A 24,524-nucleotide genomic window follows, 5' to 3' on the forward strand; every position below is an offset into this window, starting at 1 on the left:
CGGGGGCACCCCCAGGAGCTGACATAATCCTCAGGCGGACAGCACCAAGGGCCTGCAGAACCCACCCAGCCCACGAGGCCCAGCTCCAGAGGTGCAGGCCTCAGGGCAGCTGCTTTCTGAGGGCAGCCTGGCGCAGGCAAGGCAAAGCAGCGGGCGGAATCCGAACAGCCCCGAGGGAGCGGCCCAGCCTGGCTGCTCCACAGGCTCAAGGCTCACAAGCCCCGAGGGAGCGCTGCTGGAAAGGAGGCTCAGCGGGCGGCGGGAGGGGAGGGGAGGGGAGGGGAGGGGACAGATGCAGGTCTTGTGGTCTTGGAGCTGGCAAACCTCCGGCCACACCCCACTGTGCGACCCTGTGGCGACCCTGGACAAGCCACCCACCCCTGCTGAGTCCGGGTTTCCCTCTGGGGAATCCAACCCAACGCTGTATCCAGAGCAAGGCCACACACACCCGGACAGGCTTTCCGAGGACCCGCGGAAGGGGAGAGGCCGGGGCAGGCGTAGGTACACGGCTCCAGAATGATTTGCTTTCTAAAGTGAATCTTAACTTTTAAAAGGAGGTACCAGAACATCCCTTAAAAAAAAAAACAACTAGTGTACCAGCTGAATTCAAAACACGGGCAGGAACAAAAACCCTATTGACACCCAACTGCTCAGGAACTGCACTCGTGAGGCACCTCACTGAGCACTTACTGAATGCCCCAAACCTGCTAAATCATGTGGGAGAAGGAACCAGTGGGGCCAGGACGGTGCAGTGGTTAGGACTGGGCCCCAGCCTGCCTGCAGAGGAGCCCAGCTGGGCCTGCCTAATGCGTTCAGCCCCGACAGTGTGACCTCAAGCTCACCGTCGTTGTTAAGAGAAATGCAAACCGAAAGTATCCTTTCTCACCTGTGCATGTGACCAAGCTCAAAACTGTTTGCCCACCGCGCTGGGGAGGGCGTGGGAACAGACCCGCCCCCGTTCATTGCACTGTCACTCGTGAGCAGCGCTGTGTCATGGTGAGAAGTTCTGGAACCACCAGGGAGAAGTAAGCTGCCTTCGCCCGTCCCCTCGGCGCTCCCTCCCACCTCTGGCAGAGAGCAGCCGGAGCACCCCGGCAATGGGACGCGGCACACCCCGCCCCACCGTCTACCCTGGCTGGGGCCATCACGGGGCAAGAGGAGGGTCCATCATTCCATGAGCTGGACCCCACGGCCGTGAAAGAAAGAAATGATACAAAACGGTCTCCAAGTGAAGCAGCAACGTGCAACTTCTGCAAGCGGTGGTGCCCCGTGAAACAGACAACAGCGTGTACCCACAGACCTGCACTCGCGCGTGCCCCTGCCTTTGTACAAAACACCTACGGAGAGAGCCTGCCAAGAGCCGCTGTCCCGGAGTGACCGGAACTGAGAACAAGGAAACTGACTCTTCATTGCGTACTTTGAGTCCTCTGATTTCTCTTAAACGTGTACATGTATTAAGTATTTTAAAAGATAGAAAAAAAAAATTACTGTTAGCTAATAACAGGAACATGATCACTCATGGAGACTCGTGGCATTTACAGGAAACCCAATGCAAACTCTTCTTGAATCATCATGCTTAAAAATGAAAGTAGCCTCTTGCATTGACATCTAATTTTCTCTGGTTCCCTATTGATTAAATAGGTGAGAACACCCCCCCTTGGCCCTGGGGGCTGGAAGATTCAGACCTCGCGTGAAAGGAGAAGACACAGGAGCTGCCCCTCCTTAGCCCTGCACCTGCCAGCCCCCCCACATCCAGCAGGGTGATCGGTGAGCACCCACAATGGGCTTCAGGGGCTCTCACAAAGCGCCCAAGCCAAAACACCGCATCTACAAATGCCAGTGATTCCGGAAGAGAGCCGTCTGTCCATGGGCAGAAGACCCCTCCCCCACTCCGCAGGGCAGCAACGACAGGAAAAAAAAAAATAGCAGCAACCACCATTCAGAGTTCCAGGCACTTCCCAGGCCCTCACTGACTCCTTTCCCGTGCACGGGACCCCCATCCCCACACTGGGCACCGGGTTCCTCACATGGGGTTCCTCACATGCGGATGACGTGCAGAGAGGTTAAGGCACCAGGGTCACAGGTGGAGCCAGGCCTGGGTCCTCGTCAACAGACAGCAGTGTCCCGGCGGCCAATGCCCCGCGGTGAGTCCAGTTTACCCCGGGCTGGTGGAAAGTGTTTATTTTCAAGGCTGCATTAAAATTGCCCCTGGGCACTGCTGCAAAGGAAACCTAAGCCCTCCTCCCTCTCCCACCCCCCCCCACCCCCCACGCCCCCACAATGGTGCCAGGTCAGACAGTAAAACAAACAGACCCGCATCACTGAATCCGGGAAAAGATCCTCCTTCCTCCTCCCTAACAATTCCCTGAAAGAAGTCCGGCTTAGAATATCAGCCACCCCAGCAGAAAGCGACCTCTCCACAGCCCCTTTTGAAGAAATGTAGGCCCTGAGGGGAAGGGACAGGGGCACCCCCCCCCCCACTCCCTGACACGGCTTCAAGGCCAGGGCACTTGAACACCACACTCACGGCTCCGGGAGGGCAGGGGCTCCGCCACGCCGTCCCCCACCCGCTGCCCCACGCCAGGCCTGGACTCCAGAAGGCACTCGGTGAACTAGGGCCACGGCGGGCTCCCAGCCTCGCTCCTTCGGGGGGGACCGTACAAAGGGTCCCCTGTGGGAAAGCCAGCATCAGTAACGTGGACTGAGACTGCACCATAAACACATTATTTCCTGCAAACCAGTCGGCCCAGCTGGCCTCCAAGTTTCTCAAGGACAAGGACCTCACAGACATGCTTCTGCTTTTGGAGCCTCCGGGCAGCCCCAGGCTAACCGGGGCAAAGAAGAGTCGTTTGTGCAAGGACACCTCGGTCTCAGATGCAGAGGCCTCAGGACCAGGCTCGGAGAAGCCCGACCGGCTGTGCAAGTCCCTTACGCTCCCCAAGCCTCAGTTTCCCTACCCCTCTCCTGGGGGGCTGGGGAGACCAACTAAGACAAGGTAGCTGGAAGGACCACATTAAAAAGTCAGTGAATATTACGGCAAAGATGGGCAGAGGTTCAGCCACATCTTATACCAAGAATGCTCCGCAAAGTTGCCCTGGCCGTTGTGGTTCAGCTGGTTGGGCAACGTCCTGCAAGTCAAGGGGTCGCCAGTTCGGTTCCCAGGCCAGGGCACACGCCTGGGTGGCTGCGGGCCTGGTCCCCGGGGGGGGGGGTCCCCGATGGGGGCACATGCGGAAGACAAGTGATGTTTCTCCAGCACATCAGTGTTTCTCTCCCTCTCTTTCTCCCCTGCATCCCCTCTAAAAACAAATAAATAAACTCTTGAAAAACAAAATAAACACTCTTAAAAAAAGAATGCTTCATAAAGTCCTGTGCCGTTTCACTACCCCTGGCAACACAGTTCCCGCCACCAAAAGAGCAAAGTGGGGAGGAGAAAAGGAGTCGGAGGGGAGACCCGGAGGACGCCTGGGAACCGGTGTCGGCCAGCGCTCCCCAGAGGTCACCCTGCATTTCTGACCCACAGCTGTATGTCTTTGCTGCCCTTCCGAATTCCCTCTGGGCATGCTGAAAAAGCCACAAGATGAGTATGAGGAAGCAGCAAGGCCGCTCCAGGGGAAGGGGAAGGGGAAGGGGAAACGGGGCTAGAAGAGACCAAGCCAGGCCCCCGGGCAGAGGGAAGAACAGGAGAGTCGCAGGAACACACAGCATCGGTAAAAAACAAGCGGAGTCAAGAGTCTGTCTGTTGACTAGTCAGAGGGGCAACATCGAGGGGCACCAAATGTCGGAGGGGTGGCCCATCTGTCTACGGAAGGCATCCTGGCAGGACCAGGCTCCTAACGCCTCAGCTTTGCAAGGACAAGTGTCCCCCAGGGCCAGCCGCTGGACTCCTGTGAAAATAAGGAGGGGGCCCGCCTTCTGGTCAGAGGTATTCAAAGGGAAAGGGCTGGCTTTCTGTGTGGGTCTCAAGGTCACCCGACTGGATCCATTGCAGAAGTTCAAGGAAAGGAAGAAACGTGTGGGGCTGCCCTCTCCCCAGCCTGCTTCCCCATCTGTAAAACAAAGGGCTGGATGAGATGATCTTCAACATCCCTTCCGTCTCGGAGATTTTACAAAGCCTGACATTCAACTAAACAACTCCTCCCGGTCCGTTCGGGTCAGCCTCTCTGGCGCTGACACGGCCCCAAACATTCAGAGCGGGGCCTGGAGTCGATTCCAAACATCTCTGGACTTTCTCATTGGGAAATTCACAGACAACTCACCATCCGTCAAAACAGGAGCACTGTACCCCCAGATCGCAATTGTCGAAAACCTAACACTGTCCGGCCACATCACCTCTTGGGGCCACTGAAATCCCACCAGCATTCCCAACACAACACAACAGCAGCAAAGGGCTCTGGCCACCCTCTTCAGGGTGCCCGCATTTTGCACCCAGTAGAGAAATGTGGCCACCAGGGGGCGCGGCTCCAAAAATAATAAAGGAGAGAAGAAACAAAAAAAATTTTTTTGGTGTTTTCCTTCTTAAGCTTCAGTAACAAAATATCTAAAGCGTCCCTAATGAAAACACAAAATGGGCTTCCTGAGATCCTAGAATGACTTGGACACTTTCTTTCTTCTCCTCAAGGCCATTATTTTGGCCAGAAGGCAACTCAACTTTGAGGGCAACAACCCTTTCAGAGAAATTAACACTCCAGGCTGGATTTCCCCCAGAAGGGTTGATAGCATAGCTTCCCACGAACCCCGTTAAGAGCAGAGGGTCCACGAGGAGGGAAAGCCCCTGTGCAAGTCTAGAAGGAGGACCTAGCTGCCTCGGCTAGGGCTGTTTTCACAAGAGCCTCCTCCAAATTACGAGCAAAACATACCAACCAGATGACAAGCCTCCTGGTTTAGCTGCAGGCACGGGATGACACAAATACAGCCAGACCTCAGGCAAAAGGGTGCAAGGTCTTAAATGGAATTTCCCAAGTCTCAGATGACTGCAGGGGGAGCTCCCGCACCTTGCACCAGAACTAGACTTCAAGAACGGATCCAAGGGGCTTCTCCACATTTCTCCAGTGGCGAGGGCACATTTTCCCTGAGTGTACATGCAGTGTAATGTTCAAGTGCCTTTTATTAAGGTTCCAAAAGTCCTCAAACCCATTTTCCAAGCTCTGGCTACGAGTTCCTCCTGATTTCCTTCATGTATTCATCTTGCCCCACTGACTGTGGAAAGCTTGCTTTCTCCTGGGGCAGAGGGCCTGAGAGGAGGCAGCCAGCTCCAGCCCCTGAGCAAGGATGCAGACCCAGGACCGGTTCTGTGCAAAGTGCGCCCCCCTGGCTGCTGGGAGAAGAAAGCCTTGCAGGGCTGGCACAGGGCAAAGGAGCATCAGGCCCTTGGGACAGGCAGGAGGGGCCCAGAGGTGCTGTGAGCACAGAGGCTACTGCTCCCCACACCAGGAGATAAGGAAACACCATCGTCTGATTCTTTGTGATGGCTGGGGACCCAGCGGGGGTGAAAATGCAAGGGGGGCCCATGTTCAAGAATCAGATCTACCAAAGTGGAGACACTGCCTAACAAAAGGTTTCCACCTAGAGTTTGCAAAAGGCTCGTGGAGCCCTGAATTCTCCTAGGCTTTCCCTGAGAATCGGATTTGAGCTCACAGCTTCTCAAAGGCAAAGTCACAGTTGTGGGGCAAGGTGGGGCACCCCCGACCCAACACTGGATGCTTCTCTAATGGATTAAGAATGTGATCTTATTAAAACGCTTAAGTCTCCACCATTGAGCACCAGCACTGGGGGGGGGGGGAGAAGACAAGTAGAGGAAGGCTATCCCATGCCACATGCATTCACCCAGCACCTCCTCCGCACCTGCCACTCCCCACCCCTGGGTGGTACCCCACCTCTTTGCAGATCGATGCCCCTTCTCAGACACGTGTCCCGAAATCATCACCCTGGGCCAATTCTCAAGGCTGGCGCGAGGCTCTAATGAGACAGCAAATCACCACATACACGCCAAGGGCTGCTACTCGCTTCATACGGGTGTAAACCAGTCACATGCAGTGACAGCCTCAAGAGCTGCACTCGCTGAGCACGTAGTAGGTGGTCTGCAAAAATGGAACACTGGTGCCCTTCTGAGAGAAGGGAACGGAACAACGGAAGAAAAATACTCCAGCCCAAAAGTAATCTCCAGCCACAGGCAGAGAGCTTGGATCCCCGGATTTCCCAGGTCCCTCCGCCACCTTCAGCAGCGCTCCCACCGCGCCCAGGGCAGCTGGAGGATTCCCCACCCGGGTCACAGTGCACCTGAGAGCCCTGCTCTGTGCCACACCGCCCTTACTGTCCACCGCTTCCCTCGAACACAGCCGGCGGCCAGCGCAGCCACCTGGCTCCTCGGACTCGTGTCCTCGCTCACTGCTCCTTCCCGTTTTGTTCCAACCTCCCAAAAGAGCCACTGGGGCTGAGCGGGGATCAGGCTAGGGTCCCCGAGTGCCGGAGCCCTGTCCCTCCTTACCTGCACAGCTCGGCGAAGGCCTGGAAATTGAGCTTCTTGATTTTCTTCTCGCTCAGCCAGTAGCCAACTCTCTTCCCTTTCAGAAAGGTCTGCATCTTCCTCCTCGGGCGGGGAGCTCGGGTCCGGAGGAAATCGCCCACAGGCCGACTCTGGCGGCCCGGCGCGCGCCGCGAGTGTGCGGGAACCTCCTCCCGGCGGCGGGGACGCGGAACGGGGCTCCGGGCGCAGTCCTGCCGGGAGGGGCGGGCCGGGGCGGGCCGGGGCGGGGCGGACGCCCGGGCGGGGGAGCGGTGCTCAGCGCGGCTTGCTACTGGCTGCCGCCGCTCCGGGGCCGCCCCTGCCTCCCGCCCGCGGGGCTCGCCGGCGAGCAAGTTCGCGAGCGCCGCACCGGGGCCGGGCCGGGAGCAGAGAAGGGAGGCCCTGGCTCACCAGAGTCGCTCAGCCCGTCTCCCTCCGGCCGCCAGGAGCCGAGCAACCTGCCCTCCGGCAGCGGCGGCGGAGGATCGGCCCGGGGCTCTGGCTGCTCGCCGCCCCAAGTCCCTCCTCCCTCGCAGCCCCTCCAGCTGGCCCACCCTCCCAGCCCCAGGCGGCGCAGACGGCCGTTCCGAGCCGAGCGCGTGCCCTTCCCGGCACGCTCGGACCCCGGCGGGGCGCACGCGGCCCCCGCCCCGCCCGCGGTCCTCACCCGCCGCGGCCACTTCCTCCTCGTCCTTGTCCTCGTCTTCGCGCACACTCGCCGGCTCCGGCCCCACCGCCACCGTGCTGACCCGGCCGGCAGGCCCGCTGGACCCGCCGGGGCAGAGGAAGCGGGGCCGCGTCCACCGCCAGGGGGCAGTGCAGCCCGCCGCCTCTTAAAGGCGCCGCGCCTTCCCCCCCCCCCCCCCCGCCTAGTAATGTGGTGCTTATTTGTGTCGGGGCTCAGGCTGTTGAGCTTGGGGCAAGAGGACGGAGGACTAGATTTAGGGTGTCCCTCTTTCCAAGTGGCTTTACTTTTAAAAGCGGCGGTGTGGGCATTTTTCCGCCTGCCCTTTGGGAGTGATCAAGCCACTGAGTTTTCATTCATCAGAGGCATTTCTGAATCCTCAGCAGTACTTAGCCCCTCCCCCAAGGTAATTCATCTGGGGCTGCAGCGGGCTGTGGGGGATCCAGACAACCAGTGAGATCATCTCTTCCCGCGAGGACAGACAGACCCAGGCCCAGGATACTGATCCCCGGGGCGGGAACTGGAACACCCAGGGGCCTTCTCAGGCTTAGGACGTTGACTCACACTCGGGGTTCCCTTCCGCCGAGGGGGAAAGGGGTGGGACTAGAAACATCAAGGATAAAGGTAGTACCCTTTCAGGAGGCCCCTTCCTGTTGGGGTACGAGGTCAAGGGCAGCCTCAGCGCCCTCCATTCACACAGCCCCAGCCTACCCTGCCTAAGCCCTAGGGGCCTGCCTTCTTCCCCTAATTACCCCCACCCCACCCCACCAGTCCTTTCCCCTAGTTTTCCAAGTTGCAATTAGGTGAGGCTTTTCCACTCTGGGACTTAAGGAGTAGTCATGCCTGTCTTCCCTCTCCACCTCTCAGCTAGACTGCACACCCTCCAAGCCTCAGGTCCTGCACCTCACCTCCAAGTAAGCCCTGCCTCGTGACAGCCTTTCCAGCTGCCCTGGAGCTCTGGCCGTGGGTCTAAACTGTAGGGTGTTACGGGGCTGTGGCGGGGGATGGGGATAGGAGAGTAGAGATGTCTCTCATTGTAATGGGAAGAATAGTCTTTGGCTTCAGAAAGACCTGGCCTGAGGGGCCCCAGTTCAGCTTCTCCCAGCTTAAGCTCTGTCTCCCGGTGGGGAAAGGAATGATTGCCTTGGAGGACCGTGCTGCGGGTTAGAACAGGGCAGTACACTGGCCCTCATGCAGGCCTTCAGAAATGGAGGTGTTCTGCCTCATCCCAGTATCCTCACCTTGTGGCCCAGGTAACTCACCACCTCGCCCCGCCCCGCCCCAGGGCTTCAGAACCTCTGCCGCTTCCAGGAAGTACGTGCATAAGGGTCACAGCTCTCCACAAAAGCTCTGTGATCTGCTCCAAAAGTTAAGAGTCACTCATTACTCCGACTTCCTGTCTTACCAGGAAGAAGTGGGCCCGGAGAGGAAAGATTTGCCCCAAGTCCCAGAGCAAGCATGCAGGAAAGCTAGGGACAGCATCCCGAGGCCAAGAGGTTCCCCCCACTCCCAGCCACTCCCCCTCCTCCTATGGAGTTGAGGGAGGGATGGGAGGAGAGGAGCAGGTTCTGAGCACTGGGACCCCCTGCCCAGGGTAGAGCGGGGTCCTCCCCAGGCACCGTTGGGGCCAGGGGACCCACCTACACTTCTTGGGAGCCCTGGGCAAGTCCTGCCCTCAAGCTTCCTCTCCACTGAGAACGGGAATTTGTGAATTTGTATGTCTTTTAAGATCGTGGTCATCCCACAGAAAGCTCCAGGGCTAGAAGCACCCTTTGGAGCAATCCACCTTGACCAGCGGAGCGAGCCTTCTTGCCTACCCCGCCCTTTCCCATCAACCAATCTTTGAACGTGGACTGACCATAGAGAGGGCATCACCTCGGGCCCAGTATTTCTCAGATTTACTACTTCCTCCGTGTCTTCGGTGCCAGCAAGCCCATAGACCCTTCCCTGCTTGTGTGTCCCCGTGAGTCCCTGCTAGCCTATCCCCTGCTGTTCAGCCAGAACCGCCTTCAGAATGCAAATCGGACTCCATCAGGCCCATCAGGCGCCATTACCATCCCCCACCCCGCCCCAGTTTACACAGAGCCCCACTGTACTTGAGATACAGCCAGCACTCCTTGGCAAGGCCAAGACCTCCCAGCCTCATCTCCCACTGGGTCGCCCTCGCTCTGCCCCAGCCCTCTCGGCTTCTTCTTATGGTCCCTGCTGTCCCTAGGGTCTTTAGCTATGCAGTCCCTTCTCCTAAAAAGCTCTTTTCTCTCTTTGCTTCTTCGCACATCCACCCACGCTCGGCCCGGAGGCCCCTTCCTGGCATCTCAGCCATCTAGCGCTCTGCACCTTCAACCACCGGGGCAGCCACACGTGGACTCTCGCGTAGGCTGAGTACTTGGCAGTGTTTGCCCTGCCACCAGACTGTCAGCCCTTCAGGGCCAGGGGCTGCGTTTTTCTCCGCCCACCATTGTGTCCGCCAGGACCGGAGTAGATATACTGGGGGCCAGTCTGGGTTCTGTCTGGATTCAGATGCAGCCAAATGCCCTCTCATAGTGCCAGCCGGTGGACGTGCCCCATAAAAGTGACTGAATAAATGAATGTCAGGTAAGTCCCCCAGGGGACCTTGACCTCCCTGACACAAGAGGTGCAAAGGTGGGCAACTCCAGGACAGGAACCTGAAGACATCTACATCCGCTCCGGGAGGCAGGTGAGCCATTAGTGGAGATAAGGAGGGCGTGGCTGGGGGCACTTGGGAGAGGAACTCTGGCAGAGGGAGGGCCTTGGGGAGCAAGGATGTTGCCCAGGGGCAGAAGTGGGCCACCCGGAAGGCCCACCCAGAAAGCCCACCTAACCCTAGTCCTCCTGGGAGAGAAGGAGGCTTTGGCAGGTGAGCCGATGCAGTGATCGAGAATGCAGACCTCAGATTCGGCTTGAATCCTAGCTGTGTGGCTTTGAACGAGTGTCTTAACCTCTCTGAGCCTTACTTGCCTTGTCTGAGGACCACAAGATGATGTCTATTAGTAGCAGACCGATGAAGTAAATCGTGATGTGCCCATCCGGCACCAGTTTAGCACAAGTAGTTAAGTGTGCTCGTTCAAGATGCAGCCAGACAGGCATAACCCCATCATCATCGTCATCATCGGTGTGACTGCAGGAGAGTTAACAACCCATCGGAACCTTGGCTTTATAATCTATTCAATGGGAGTGGCTCCCAAACCCGGCTCATACAATTGCTGAGCAGTTTAAACAAGTGCAAATTCATGTGGGACTTTACATTTGTAAAGGACTGGGCATTTGTGAAGGAACTGAATTCACAAAGGGCTGTACCAGACACGCCTTAGGGGTGTTAACCACCGCTGTTCTCACATCATCCATACAACAGACCCCTGCCCGCCTTTAAAATAATCAATGAGATGATATCTGTCCACTCATTCATTCACTGCATATTTACTAAGTGCTGCTATGTGCCAGGCAATACTCTGGGAACGAGGTGTACCTCAGTGAAGAAAACTGCATAATTCCTGTCCTCTTGGAATTCACATTCCCACGGGGCCACAGAGGGAAAAAAGCTCTGTGGAAAGTAACCTCACAGGCTGATCTGATCATAAATCCCTCACTGGGCAGGTCACAGTGGGTAGTCCTACCCCGGGCCTGTGACTTCTTTAGTGAAAGGTTAACCTTTGCCTTGAGTAAGCCCCGTCCATTGTGTCTGTGCGTCCATTGTGTCTGTGCATCCAGGTGACCACACCCTGGAAACCAGTCTCCTCAGACCCCTCCTCCCAGAGCCGGACCCCTGCCAGGGAGCCGTAATCTCGTTAACTGCCCTGTGATCCGACCCCGCCCAGCCTCCTGCCTCCTGCCTCCTCCCTGTCTCCCACCTTCCTTGCCTCCCCTCTTAATCTCCAGTGCGTGAAGGGAGCGGCGGACTCATTTCTCGAAAGCATCTTCCCCAGTCTGTTGAGGCCTTGCTCCCAGAAGTATCCTCCGTTTGATGCAAATAGACTCAAAAATTCTCTCTGGGTTTGGGTGTTTCTTCCATTGGCAAGGTAGACAAAAACATACAAAAGAAGTAAATGAATTATATAGCATATTTAGTGATACATGCTCAAAAAAAAAATCAAGCGTGCTAAAGGAGACATGCAGTGGGTCGCCATCTTTTTTTCTTTTAGTGTAACTTCTTAACCACGTTATTAAATGTATTGGGGTGACACTGGCTAATGAGATATGTGTCAAGTGTACAACTCCATAATACATCATTGGTATAGTGCATCGTGTTTTCACCACCCAAAGTCAAGGCACCTCCATCTCCATAGATTTTACCCGAGGGCTGTGATCTTAATCCAGTGCTCAGAGGAGATCCTACTGGAAGGTGGCATTTGAGCAAAAAGGTGACAAAGAGGAGCAAGCAAGTCCTGCAAATGGATAGGTACCTGGTTTAAGAGCTCTGGGGCAGAGGAACAGTAAAGGCACGAAGGTGGGTTCTGGCCTCGAGCTGACAAGGAAACGGACTGGCTGGAGCAGGAGGAGCTGAGAGGGAAGCAAGGGCAGGAGAGGAGGCGAGCCCGGAGCCACAGCAGTGGAGGCGGCACAAAGTGGGCAGATTCCGGGGGCAGCCCGAAGGGGAAGAGTCCATGGGATTTGCCGTTGGGTGGGATGTGGGGTTTGAGAGCCAGAGAGCGGTCGTGGCTGGCTGAGGGACTGGAAAAACGGGGAGGCAGCAGGGGGTGAAACATTGATGTTTCTCCCTCTCTCTCTCTCTCTCTCTCTCTCTTTCTCCTTCCCTTCCCTCTCTAAAAATAAATAAATAAAATCTTTTTAAAAAGTCAGGAGTTCTCACCACAGAGATAGAACCTAACACTACAAGACCAGATGATACTGGCGAGGCTGCAGTGTAGACAGAAAAGCTCAAGGATGGGTCCCAGGGGCACGGCAAGGTTCCGAGGTGAGCGAGGGGCGGAGGACCCACCAAGAGAGCTGCAGAGGTTGGGGAGAACCGGGTGAGTCCTAGCCCGAGAAGCCACACCGGGGAAGGCTCCAGGGGGAGGAGCAATCAGCCGATTGAGTAAGGAGAGGGCTGACAGGTGGCCTTGGATCTGACAACCAGGAAGGTCATAGGTGGCCTTCATCAGCGCAAATGTGGAAGAGTCAGGTATAGCAAGTCAAAACACTCAAGTGCAGTACAGTATGAATGGGGGGAAGGGGGTGTGAGGGGCTAAACGGAAAAAATACAGTAAAGATTAAATAAATAACTTACAAAAAAATACAGTATGAATGGCAGGCTATGTCAACATAAGAATATCCAAACCTATAGAGAAGGTTTTTTTTAGATGATTTTCACAGAGTGTTTACATTTCTTTTTTTTTTACGATTTTATTTATTTATTTTTAGAGAGGGAAGGGAAGGAGAAAGAGAGAGAAACATCAATGTGCGGTTGCTGGGGGCTGTGGCCTGCATCCTAGGCGTGTGCCCTGACTGAGAATTGAACCTGCAATGCCTGGTTCGCAGCCTGAGCTCAATCCACTGAGCTACGCCAGTCAGGGTGAGAAGTTTTTTTAATACTCACTTTAGGATATATTTATTGATTTTTTTAGAGAAAGAAGAAGAGAAAGAAGGAGACATTGATTTGTTGCTTTACTTATTTACGCGTTCATTGGTTGATTGTTGTCTGTGCCCAGACCGGGGATCGAACCTGCAACCTTGGAGTATCTGGACAACACTCTAACCAACTGAGCTACCCAGCCAGGGCTAGCTGGAATTTTAAAAGAACTCTTGCACTCAGTACTACCAGTGATGCAAACGTACTGTTGTATGTATCAAGGTTTCCCCCCATTATTGTCTTATTTCATTAGATGACTACGCTAATAGACCTACCTCCTTTGGTTTTAACGCCAGTTGACAATCTGGCCTGAATTCATGATTCCTCTGGAGGGTGTGAAACTGATCAGACTCTAAAGTCAGCTGTCATCCCCAGAGAAGGTGGGACAGAAGAGATTTAAATGGACATTGCAGATTTACTGGGAGAAAGAGGATTCAATTCAATGAATGAACGAATCTCTCACACAGTGACTGAGCCCCTGAACATGGTTTTCAAAGAACCCCTTAATACTCTGCTGTAAGGATTTCTGCAGCCACCCTGCAAAGAAGGGTGTGCGCTCCCCTCCTTTTGCCAGCTGAGGACCCCGGTGGGGGACATGCCCAGCTGAGGATCACATGCGGATGGCCGGGCGGGGCCTGGCCCCTCGTGCTGGGCTCTCCCACCATGCTCTGTTGCTGCGGGAAGAAACAAAGACAGGCAGGGACAGGAATGTTCTTTTCACGACCTCCAGGGGAAAGAAGGAAGGAAATGCGCAGAGAAACGAGGCAGCGCAATCGAGTTTCGAAATGCAGCTGCTTGCAGCGACGTGCCCTTTGTAGAGGCCAGCAAACCGAGGCGGCAGGCACAAGCCAGCAGCAGCGAGCTCCGCCTGCGGCCAGGAGAGCGAGCCCAGGTTCCTCAGACAGCAAGACCAGAGCCTCTCTCCTTGGGCAACGCCAGCTCTCTGCTCACACCGTTACACTCATGCCCAAGGCCAAAGCGGTGCAAAAGCCTCGACCGGGCCTGTGCACGGGGACATGTCTCCACGTTAGCCCCCTTCTGTGATATCTGTTCTCCTTCCCAGGCCTGGGAAACGTCCTTCTCAAAGCCATCAGTGCCCTCCATTCCAAACATGTGGTGACATTCCTTCAGTCCTCTGTGGCACTTGGAAAACAAAGCTGTTGACTAACTATATTAAGAAATGCCATCCACAGCCTGCCCCTGGCAGCCCCTGGAGGCCCAGTGACGTCCACCCCTCGGGGGTCATGGGGAAAGAGGCCCGGGTGGCCTCTTAGCTCCTAAATTGCTTTTCCTGGCTCTGGACTGTGCCAGACAGAGAGCTGCAGGGCGACCTCGCTTTATGAGAACTCCAGATTTAAAAAGAAAGGGAAAAGCAAACTCACAGTACATGTGCCTCAGCGGTTGATTTTTTAAAAGATTCTGTTTATTTTTAGAGAGAGGGGAACGGAGGGAGAAAAAGAGGGAGAGAAACACTGATGTGAGAAACACCGCCCTGCCTGGGAAGTGAACCCACAACCCAGGCGTGTGCCCTGACTGGGAATCGAACTGGCGACCTTTGGCTCTGTGGAATGATACCTAAGCAACTGAGCCACAGCAGTCAAGGTCTCAGCAGTTGATTCTTTATCAACCCCCACCCCCACCTCCTTGGGTCTAAAACAAGATTCCATCAACAGCAGCGGGTCTCGAGCGTCACTTCCTGCACGCCTGCCAGCGCCAGAGCTGTGCGCCTCTGCAGCTCACACGAGCGCACGGGTCGCTGGGACTCTGCGAAACTGTATGTTCTGACTTGAGGGTCCTGGGGTGGGGCCTGAGACCCTGCATTCCTAGCAGGCAGTGCCATGCTGCTAGCCCATGGGCCACGCTGAGCCAAAAGATCCTAGAACTCTAATAAGACGCTAGTTCAGTGGTTCCCGGGCTGCACATTAGAATCGCCGAAGAGCTTTTGAAAATAAATACCTCTGTCGGTGCCCCCAGCGCAGACCAATGGGTCAGAGTTCCTGGGGGGACTCCAAAAATAAACAAGGGTGGCACCTTGCATGCACCAGTGATGGAAATGTGCAGTGAGAGGGAGGACAATTTTTAAATTCCTCTGCCTCTAAGATCAACATAAAGAAATGCAAGACATAGGCCCCAGCCAGTAGCTCAGTTGGTCAGGGCGTCGTCTCCATACGCCAAGGTTGCAGGGTCAATCCCCAATCGGGGCACAGACAAGAAGCAAACAATGAATGCATAAAATGTGGAATAACAAATTGATGTTTCTCTCTCCCTCCCTTCTTCTCTCTCTCTCAAATTAAAAAAAAAAAATCCATTAAAAAATACAAGAAATACAAACAGTCTTCCCCAAGATATTGGGTGCATGTGGGAATTGAGAGCTATTGCACTATACAATACATGGGGAGAAATAAATCACAAAGTTATCATCATCATTTATAATCAGGTATTCAATATTCTTTTTTAAAATATTTTGTTTCTTTTTTAGAGAGGGGGAGGGAAGGAGAGAGGGAGAGAAACATTGATGTCCGAGAGATCCATCCATCAGTTGCCTCTCACACACCCCCAGCTGGGGACCTGGCTTGCAACCCAGGCATGTACCCCGACTGGGAATTGAACCTGTGACCTTTTGGTGCACAAGCCGACACTCAATCCCCTGAATAATCATGATCATGCATGCATTTGTAAAGCTCCTACCATGTGCACACAGCAGCATATTCAATTCTCCGACACCCTATGCTGGGGCCACAGCCCTTTCCTCCCGTTTTACACCTGAGGAAACCGGAGGGCTGACCGGTTGGGGTGCTCCCCCCAGGTCCCAGTGAGTGGCTGGTGAGGCTGGAGCTGAACCCAGGCAGGGGACCCCCACCCCCAGGCCATGCTGGAAATGGGGAGTCAGCACACTACAGCCAGTCCAAACCCAAACGCTGCATGCCACTGGTTTTCAAGCAGCCAGTGAGCTAAGAATGGTTCTTCCATTTTTAAATGATTGGGGAGGAAATCCAAAGAACCATAATTCATGTCATGTGAACGTTACATGAAATTCAGATTCGGGCATCCACAAACCAAGTGTCATTGGCACACGGCCACACCCGCCTGCTCCCATCTTGTCTGGGGCTGCCCCCTGCTCTGGGGCAGACTCGTAGGGCCGGCAAAGCCCCCAACGTCTGCATCTGGCCCTCTCCAGAAACGGTCTGCTGACCCCTGCTTGAAACAGTTACGCTGTTTATAAATTCTCCACTTTCCTTTTTTAAACACTTAGAGGAGTCCTGTGTTTGCCCCCAGACTGCTAAAGTCCAGCATGTATAAAGTTGCCTTTATTGGGCCATTTAACTGAACCAGCGGTTGCTTGTCCCAGACTTCCAGTGGGTCAGCTCAAGTCCCCGGATGCAAACATGCTGAGAGGTCAGCGTCTTTCACGTGTGTGTGGGGAGGGGTAAGGGGGGGCAACTGCCAGTCTCCAGAGGCTGGCCAGACCGGGAAAAGACAAGAAAGAAAGGAAAGAAAATCAAAATGACAAACTAAAGAAAATGAGGGACACCCCCCCCACCAAGTTATCCCCACTCGTTTGTAGAAAGCATTCATGTAGCAAATATCTCTTTAAAAAAAGATTTTATGTATTTATTTTTAGAGAGGGGGCATGTGGGTGGGAAGAGAGGGAGAGGAACATCCACGAGAAACATCAGTCAGTTGCCTCTGGTACCCGCCTTGACCGGGGACTGAACCCGCAGCCTAGGTACGCGCCCTTGTCAGGAATGTAACTGTTGACCTTTAGCTTTGCGGAAAAATGCCCAACCAGCAGAGCCACACCAGTCAGGCTGGAAAATATCTCTTGAGGCCAATTATACACTCTGGGGAGTCAGAGGAAAGAGCACAATTTTTGTCCTTAAAGAGCACATGGTCTAGTGGGAAAATGAGGTAAGTGGGTATAGCGCTGTATAGGACCCTAAAGAGAAGTTATCCTGGAAGGCGTCCTGGAGGAGGTGAGCCTAGAAGGGCTGATTAGCTGGTGCTACCTAAAAGCGTTGTGGCTCTAGACCCTGGAGGACAGCAAGCTTGTGTGTGTTTCTCAACTCCATATCCCAGCTGCTCTGTTGTAGGCCTGTGCCTAGCACTCAAGAGACATTTATTAAATATTATTTTTATCCCTGGGAAGAAAGGGAAGATTCTAGGTAACTTGTCAATTTTTTTTAATGATAAAACTAATATATACTCATTAAATTTTTTTAGAAAAGCTCTGGCTGGCGTAGCTCAGTGGATTGAGCTCGGGCTGCGAACCAAAACATTGCAGGTTCGATTCCCAGTCAGGGCACATGCCTGGGTTGCAGGCCACAACCCCTAGCAACCGCACATTGATGTTTCTCTCCCTCTCTCTATCTCTCTCTTTCTCCCTCCATTCCCTCTCTCAAAATAAATAAAAACTTTAAAAAATATTTTTAGAAAAAAGCAACTTTGCAATGAAAAAAATTACCTAACAATCACAACATTCATTCAGTGTGTTTTCTATAAATAGGTAAGATATTTTAGTTTAATGTTACATCCTGCTTCTCCCCATCTCATCGTCATACCATAAGTACCTCTCTGCTCTAAGAGCCTTAGCAGCCATTGGCTTTAATGACAGCCTAATGTCTTGCCTGGTGATAGGCCGTCAACTCACTTAACTAGTCCCCTGCTACCGGACAGAGTTATTCTCTGGCTTTCGGTCTTCTCGTGAGGACTCGGCGATTTGCTCACAGCGCTGCATGTGGGTGCTAGCAGTTACTGCAGATACAGCTCCCTCCATCTCTATCTGGGGAGATAGCAGCTACTATAGGACTTGCCGAACCAACGTCTTCATCCCTCAAGTTTCCCTGCAGGTTTGTCCTTGCAAAGGACCCCTCGGAGGGGAATCCCGGGCCCCAGCTCCCTCCAGGACAAAACGTCAGAGGTGCTTCCCAAAGGCTGAAACTCACGTCACCCTCCAGATAGGAAGCTTTTTTTTTAATTTTTAATATTTTATTTATTTATTTTTAGAGAGGGAAGGGAGGGAGGGAGAGAGAGAAACATTAATGTGTGGTTGCTGGGGGTCATGGCCTGCAACCCAGGCATGTGCCCTGACTGGGAATCGAACCTGGGACCCTTTGGTTCACAGCCTGAGCTCAATCCACTGAGCTACACCAGCCAGGGCTAGGAAGCTTTTTAAATGGTGATGCCTACTTGGCTGCAGCCACTCCAGTTTCTCTGGGTGTTAGTACAAATGGGGCTGAGTTTTCGCATGCAAATGGCATCGTGCTGAAGCCCTGAGTGGCCAGCACTGCCCTCCCCTGACAGGTGCTCACTGCCTTTAAGGACACAGGGGAGCAGCACCCCACCCAACAGCTGTTTTTTTACCGCCTTTATAGGCAGCCCTCAATGTTGCCAGGCTGAGCAAATAAAAATACAGGGGGCCAGTTCAATGTGACTCTCCAACAAACAATGAATAATTTTTTTAGTATAAGTGTATCCCTAATGGGCCGTGGGGTACACTTAAGCTTTTAAAAAAGTGCTCGTGGTCTGTGGGAGACTCCAAATGAACTGGGCCCCCTGCATTTCCTCTGGCAACCCTACCCCTGAAGAGCCCCATCCAACACTGGTTTTGGTTTTTGTTTCCAAATTATAAGAGAAAGGTTATTTACAAAGTCACGGAGGTGATGGAGGCGAGCCAGCCGGGCTGCGGGGGCCGGGGAGGCAAGCTGCAGAGGCAGAAGGAGGCCCTGGAGCCCTGGAGAGAGTAAGGCAAAGGTAAGGCGCCTGGGGGAGGAAGAGGGGAGGGGAAAGGTGCAGGTGTGCTCCCGAGAGGAAGAGCGCACCCCCTGTCCAGCATGTGAAGTCACCTCACTGTGAATGTGACCTTCATCTGCCACCCGGGATCGGTCCCCCCACCCCACTCCTGGGAGTGGGACTGGTGTGTTGGTTGGATGCCAAGGGAATAATCCATGATGCCGTATTAGGAAAGCTGGGTTTGTCCTGGAGGAGCTAGGTTGGTTTGTTTTGTTGGGTAAAAGATCTTGCCTGCTTACATTAGTGGGAAAAGGTTTGTTTTCTTTTAGGAGAGCCAGAAATATCCGGGCAGCCCTGGGCCCAGAAGGGCTGGTAGAATAGGTCAGAGCAGCTTCCTCCACGTCATCGCTGATGAAAGACCTTCAAGGGTTCTCAGTGGGAAGAGAAAAGAGCATCGTAGCCTGAAGAAGCAGTTGCCCTGGCTGGGTAGGTCAGTTGGTTACAGCGTCGTCCTAATACGCCGAGGTTTCGGGTTGTATCCCGGGTCAGGGCACTTATGTGAAGCAGCCAATGAATGCATCAGTAAGTAAAACAACTAGTGTTTCTCTCTCTTTCTCTCTCCCTTCCTCTCTCCAATCAACTAGAAAGAAAAGGAGTGGACAGTTGGGGGCCATGGGTGGGGGCGGGCCAAGCTGAAAGTGACCTCAGGGACCATCTGCCCAGCATCTTGGTGGGGAAGGGCTGACTCAGGACCGGCTGGGAGCTCAATGGACCACTTTTACTGACTGGCCCCTGCTTATCCAGGGCAGCCCATCTTGCATCCACACCCTGACTTCCAGAAAGTTCTGTCTCTTGTGCACCCAGTCTCTCAATCCCTCAGGGTGGAATCTAACTGAAGACTGGGGTCATCCCGAGGAGCCCTCCCCTCTGACCTCCCTCCTGGACCCTCGCCACGGGGCAGGAGCACCAGGAGTCTCCGGCACGTGGAAACCCAGCAAAATCCTTCTCTCCTCCGATGGCCCTCGAGAGGAGAAAGTAGCCGCCCCGCCCTCACCCGCCTGCTGGTGTTCTGTCTCCAGGCCAGAGTGGCCCCCCGTCTTCCAGTGGGGGGCCCTCCTCTCTGAGCCCGCTCCAGGCCCCCCGGGGCCCACCTGGCTGCTTCAAGGCAGAGTCGAATCTCTTCTCTTGAAGCAGACAGCAGTATGTATCTTTACGGGGCCTCTGGTCAAATTAGCTTGTTTTGGCTAGTTCGAATCCTTCATGTCATAGATAAGGAGGCAGAAGCTAAGTGGCCCGCCCGATGTCACGCTGCAAGGTGGTGGCCGAGTGATACCGTGAACCCAGGTCCAGGGCTCCAGAGGGTTATCAAGAGGGCTGCATAGGCCGTGGCTCTGCACGTGGACCGTGAGTGCCTGGGATTCAAAACCCCGACCTTGTACTTGCTGTGCGTGTGACACTGAGAATGTGTCTTAGCCTCTCTCCCGAGCCTCAGTTTCCACATCTGTAAAATGGGGTTTATGATAGCACTTCACTCGAGGGGTTTGCCGGAGGATCAAAAGATCCTAAAACACTCCTTGTCCCAGTGCTGCACACGTGGCATTTAGTGAATGCCACTGCCTGCTGTTATTGTAAAGGTCGCTTAAAATGTGATTTGAGCAGAAGGAAAAAACAAAACAAAGCAAAACGGATCGTGTTGGTCACCCTGGTCAAAAATATCACAGCTGTATAAAGCTGGGAGCTGGATGTGAGTCAGCTCCCAACCTTGCATCCTCTCCGCGAGGATTCTGCAGGCGCCGTAATGTCGGGTTCCAGGGCTGTAAAGTAAGCCGTCCCGCGCACCCCTCATTCCTCCGCTCGCCCTCTGCGGCCCGCGCGTTCTGGGCATAGAGGGTACATCGTGGAAGGAACGAAGCCCTGCCCTCCTGCGGCTCACATTCCCCCGAACACTAGCCACACACAACAAAAAAACGTATGTACCACGGTGTCTGGGAGTGCTGGGCCCTAAGCAGGAAACGAAACCGAGGGCCCTGCTCAAGTTCTCGCCCTGGACGGTAGCGCCACCTAGAGGACATCTTTAAAATTTTGGTGTTTTTTTGTTTTTTGTTTTTTGTTTTCTGGCTGTCACATTGATTGGGGGGCACGTCAAGCGTCCAGTTGGCCGGTGTCAGGGACACCAGATATCCTGCCACTCACAAGACGGATGAAGGGATGACGGGCTGAAGACTGGCACCCTTCGTGCGACTCTGAAATGTCCCAGAAGACATCCATGTAGGTGAAAAATCCGCTTCTATTTCTAACTTTGTTTGTTAATCAAACACGAGGTATTTGGTACACAGATTTATCTCTCATCAGTCACCACATTTTCAGGAATTCAAGAGCTATGTACACAGAGAGTTATACTTGGCTCGGTGTGGGGTTCCACCAAGAGCTGTTTACTGTTTGGGGAAATCACACAGGAGTGGAGCCTGAGTCGACACATCGCGTCTTTGTTACTGTCTAACTCTAGGTGTAAGTGCAGGCGGCTGCCGGAGCATTTACGTGTGAAAATACGTACTAAATTACTTACCATTCATGTCCTTCGTATTTCTTTTTTAAATTTAGAACATCCTATTGGTTTTTTGAAATGGGAACTTAGGTAGGTTTTATTATCTGTGAATTCATTTCGTGCTTGTAAAATGTTGTCCTAGGGTCACTTGGGCAACATGCTAATGCACAGAGACCCCGCCGGAGGGAGGAGGGGGGAGGGAGCCAGAGCACGTGGGGAGCGTGTTCCAGGCAGAAGGAGCCGGAGCGTGCAGACGTCGGAGTGCGGAGGGAGACTCAGGGAAAGAGGCCCACGGTGTGGGCCCTGGGGGCCCTGGCCCTCGGTCAGAGCTGAGGATTCAGGGCGGAGGCGGAAGGACAAACGGTCCCTGGGGCCCAGACCACGCAGGGCGGGAACATAATCTGCTAGTCCGACCCCTCGCCCCCGCTTTTAAAGCTCACCGTGGTTTCCTCCTGGAGAGGAACAGGGAAGTTACTGCAGTAGCCCCGCCGTGGCGGTGGCTCAAACGAACCGAGGGGGCAGGTAGGAGACCAGATGTGAGATGCATTTTGAGGGTGAAACCCACAGGATGGCTGACGTAAGTGTGATTAAAAAAAATAAAACCGCACAGAGTGGCCAAGGCCTCGACCTTCAGAGGAAGGGTGACAGAGGGAGACAGCTGGCTAACCCGCGGGGGTATTCGGGTTTCTGGTGAGAAGGTGAGACTGGGAAAGGTTTGCATTTTGAAAACACAACAAATCTCCACAACTATAAAAGACTAAGCCTAATTTTTAAAATGTGTTAGTGTATTTTAAAGTTGGAAGGTATGGACGTTGTTTTATTATTTATTATATTGCATTGGCCAAAAAGTTTGTTTAGTTTTTCCATGAGATGGCTCTAGTAGCCCTGAGTCGTCTTTAACTTCATTCGAAACACTTTTGGTATATTGCATTGTGACAGTTGTCATATCAGCACGCATTAAAAAAAACTTATCAAAATTGATGAATTCTTGTACAGCCATTTTAATATTAAAGATGGAAGAAGATATGCATCATTTTTGAGCCCTGGCTGGCGTAGCTCAGTGGATTGAGCGCGGGCTGTGAACCAAAGTGTCGCAGGTTTGATTCCCAGCCAGGGCACATGCCTGGGTTGCAGGCCACGGCCCCCAGCAACCACACATTGATGTTTCTCTCTCTCTCTCTTTCTCCCTCCCTTCCCTCTCTAAAAATAAATAAATAAAATCTTTAAAATATATATTAAAAAAAGATATGCATCATTTTTGGCATAGTATACCTTACTATTTCAAGAAAGGTAAAAATGCAACTGAAATGCAAAAAGAGATTTGTGTAGTGTATGGAGAAGGTGCTGTGACCTATTGAACATGTCAAAAGTGGTTTGCAAAGTTTCTTGATACTATTGACATTTTGGCCAAATAGTTCTTTGCTGTGGGACCGTCGGATGCACTGGAAGATGTTTAGCAGCACCCCTGGGCTCTGCCCACTAGAAGCCAATAGCGGGAGATAGCAACATACTCAAAATATCCAAATCAATCAAGCTATTGGTGAAGATGAAAAATGTACCTTTTATTTTACAGGAAAAAAAAAAAAGACAGATAGAACGGACTTTTTGGCCAACCCAATACTTTGTAACTTGCATGTGTATGCTACATATTTTCCTCTGTATGTGTTAAATATCACGTAATAGCAATTTTTAAAGAGCTTGTCAGTGACGTCTCTTGGGAGCCCAGCACTCTATTTCCTGGACACAGCCAGAACCAGCCAGGATGCACGTGGCAGCCTCAGGCTGACAGGCGAAGGTCAAGAGAACACTAATGCGGGTGGTCAAGGGCTCGGGGCAGGACAGTGTGGCTGGTGGACCAAGGTCAAAGGTCTGGCCTCGGTGCTTGTCATGTGACCTCAGGCAGCCTCGGTCACTTCCCTGAGCTTCGTTTCCTCATCTGTAAAACGGGGACCACGACGCTGCCTGGCTCACACGGCCGTGAAGACGACGGAGAGACAATACACGCAGGGCCTCCGGCTCAGCGCCCTGCACAGAGGCGGCTTTCGCTGCGGCAGCTCGGTTGTGCTTGAGGATGGACCAGAGTTTGGGAAGGGGGTTAGTTAGCGCTCCTGAAGAGCAGCTACCCCAGGTCGGGCTCCGCAGCAGAGGCAGGACCCCTCCCCCAGAGCTGGTGCTGAACGAGCCCCAGGACCGTGCCTCCAGCGTCCTCCTTCGACAGCGTCCTGCAGTCCAACCCCTTTAACCAGCACCTTCTCTCCTCAAGCAGAAGGCAAGCCCACCCCGGCCTCCCTGTGGCCCAGGGATGACGAGGAAATATCTTCTCTAGGAGGTCAGTGCGTCTGGCGTCTGTCAGCAAGATAAATGCAAAGCCAAATTGTAAGGAGGGGCTGCATGGTGAGAAGAGCAAAGTAAAGGAGTGGATATCGTCTTAAAATGTGCCTCTGGTCTCCCACTTCCCTTGGTCAGGCTGAGGACATGGCAGGGCCAGCCCCGAGGGGGAACCTGGGGCTGAACAAGCGTGAAGACAGCAGGACAAGGGGGTGTGGCTTCTCAGCAGCAGAGGAGGGAGGAACTTCCTATGCAAACGGGGAACGCCTGGAGGAAAGCCTGTGTGTTGAATTAGAATTAGAGATGTCAGTATGAACTGCTGGTTTTATACACATAGAGGGTCAGAAGCTGATACTACATGTAGAGCTTAGCTATACACACAAACTCACATGTGCATGTACATACACATGTATGTCCTGGTTCTGTCAGCTGGGAAGCCTACATGCCGTGGCAGCCCAGTGAGCGCACCCAGCACACAGATCGTGGTTTCTAACTACCCTGCTCCACTAAAAAAACTAGAACTTATTCTTGAAACGGCTGATTCCAAGGCTGGGCCATGGAAATGACCAGAGGAGCCTGGGACATTTGTGCCAAATGTAAGGAAATAATCAAAAAACAAAATGATGGCCCTGGCCAGGTAGCTCGGTTAGTTAGAGCGTCATCCTGATACACCAGGGTTGGAGGGTTGATCCCCGGTCAGGGGCATCCATGAATCAGCCAATGAATGCATGAAATGGGACACCGAATCGATGTTTCTTTCTCTCTCTCTCCTCTCTTTCTCTTCCCTCTCTCTCCCCCATCCTCTTTCTCTCTCTCTAAAATCAATGTAAAAAAGATAAAAAACAAAGCAAAAGGATGCGTGGATATCAAAGCAACACAAGAGGCGACTCAACGATCTCTGGATTGTCAAGGCCAAAACAATCTAAACATTCGTTTGGCTCTTTTTTGGATGCTGTGAGCTCCTTCATGGTTTACTAAGTGTCTTAGTCTGTTTGGCGTGATAACGAAAACACCACGGAATGGGTGTCTCATGAGCAACAGAAATATAAAAAAGATGTATAGTAAAAGGACAGCAAACCCACAATTATTAACAACCACACCTAAAGCAAAACCAAAAGAAACTAAGCAAACAACTAGAACAGGA

General features: G+C 53.3%; 1 protein-coding gene across 4 annotated transcripts in view; it reads right to left on the reverse strand.

Moving 5' to 3' along the window:
• The window catches only part of ITPK1 (inositol-tetrakisphosphate 1-kinase), a 121,385-nt gene extending 113,981 nt beyond the window's left edge, over nucleotides 1-7,404 (reverse strand). For 2 of the 4 annotated variants that reach the window (XM_036013437.1, XM_028506543.2), the window contains exons 1-2: nucleotides 7,173-7,312; nucleotides 6,488-6,717 (exon numbers count right to left, since the gene is read on the reverse strand). In XM_036013437.1, the coding sequence (XP_035869330.1) occupies nucleotides 6,488-6,582 (95 nt within the window). In that variant the 5' untranslated portion in view covers nucleotides 6,583-6,717; nucleotides 7,173-7,312. Of the gene's footprint in view, nucleotides 1-6,487; nucleotides 6,718-7,172 lie in introns of all 4 variants that reach the window. The other 2 variants (XM_036013442.1, XM_036013454.1) reach the window with 2 other exon arrangements.
• Between the last annotated feature and the right edge of the window lie 17,120 nt (nucleotides 7,405-24,524).

This window comes from Phyllostomus discolor, chromosome 1 (assembly GCF_004126475.2).
Source record: "Phyllostomus discolor isolate MPI-MPIP mPhyDis1 chromosome 1, mPhyDis1.pri.v3, whole genome shotgun sequence".
In the NCBI taxonomy this organism is placed as follows: Eukaryota; Metazoa; Chordata; class Mammalia; order Chiroptera; family Phyllostomidae; genus Phyllostomus; species Phyllostomus discolor.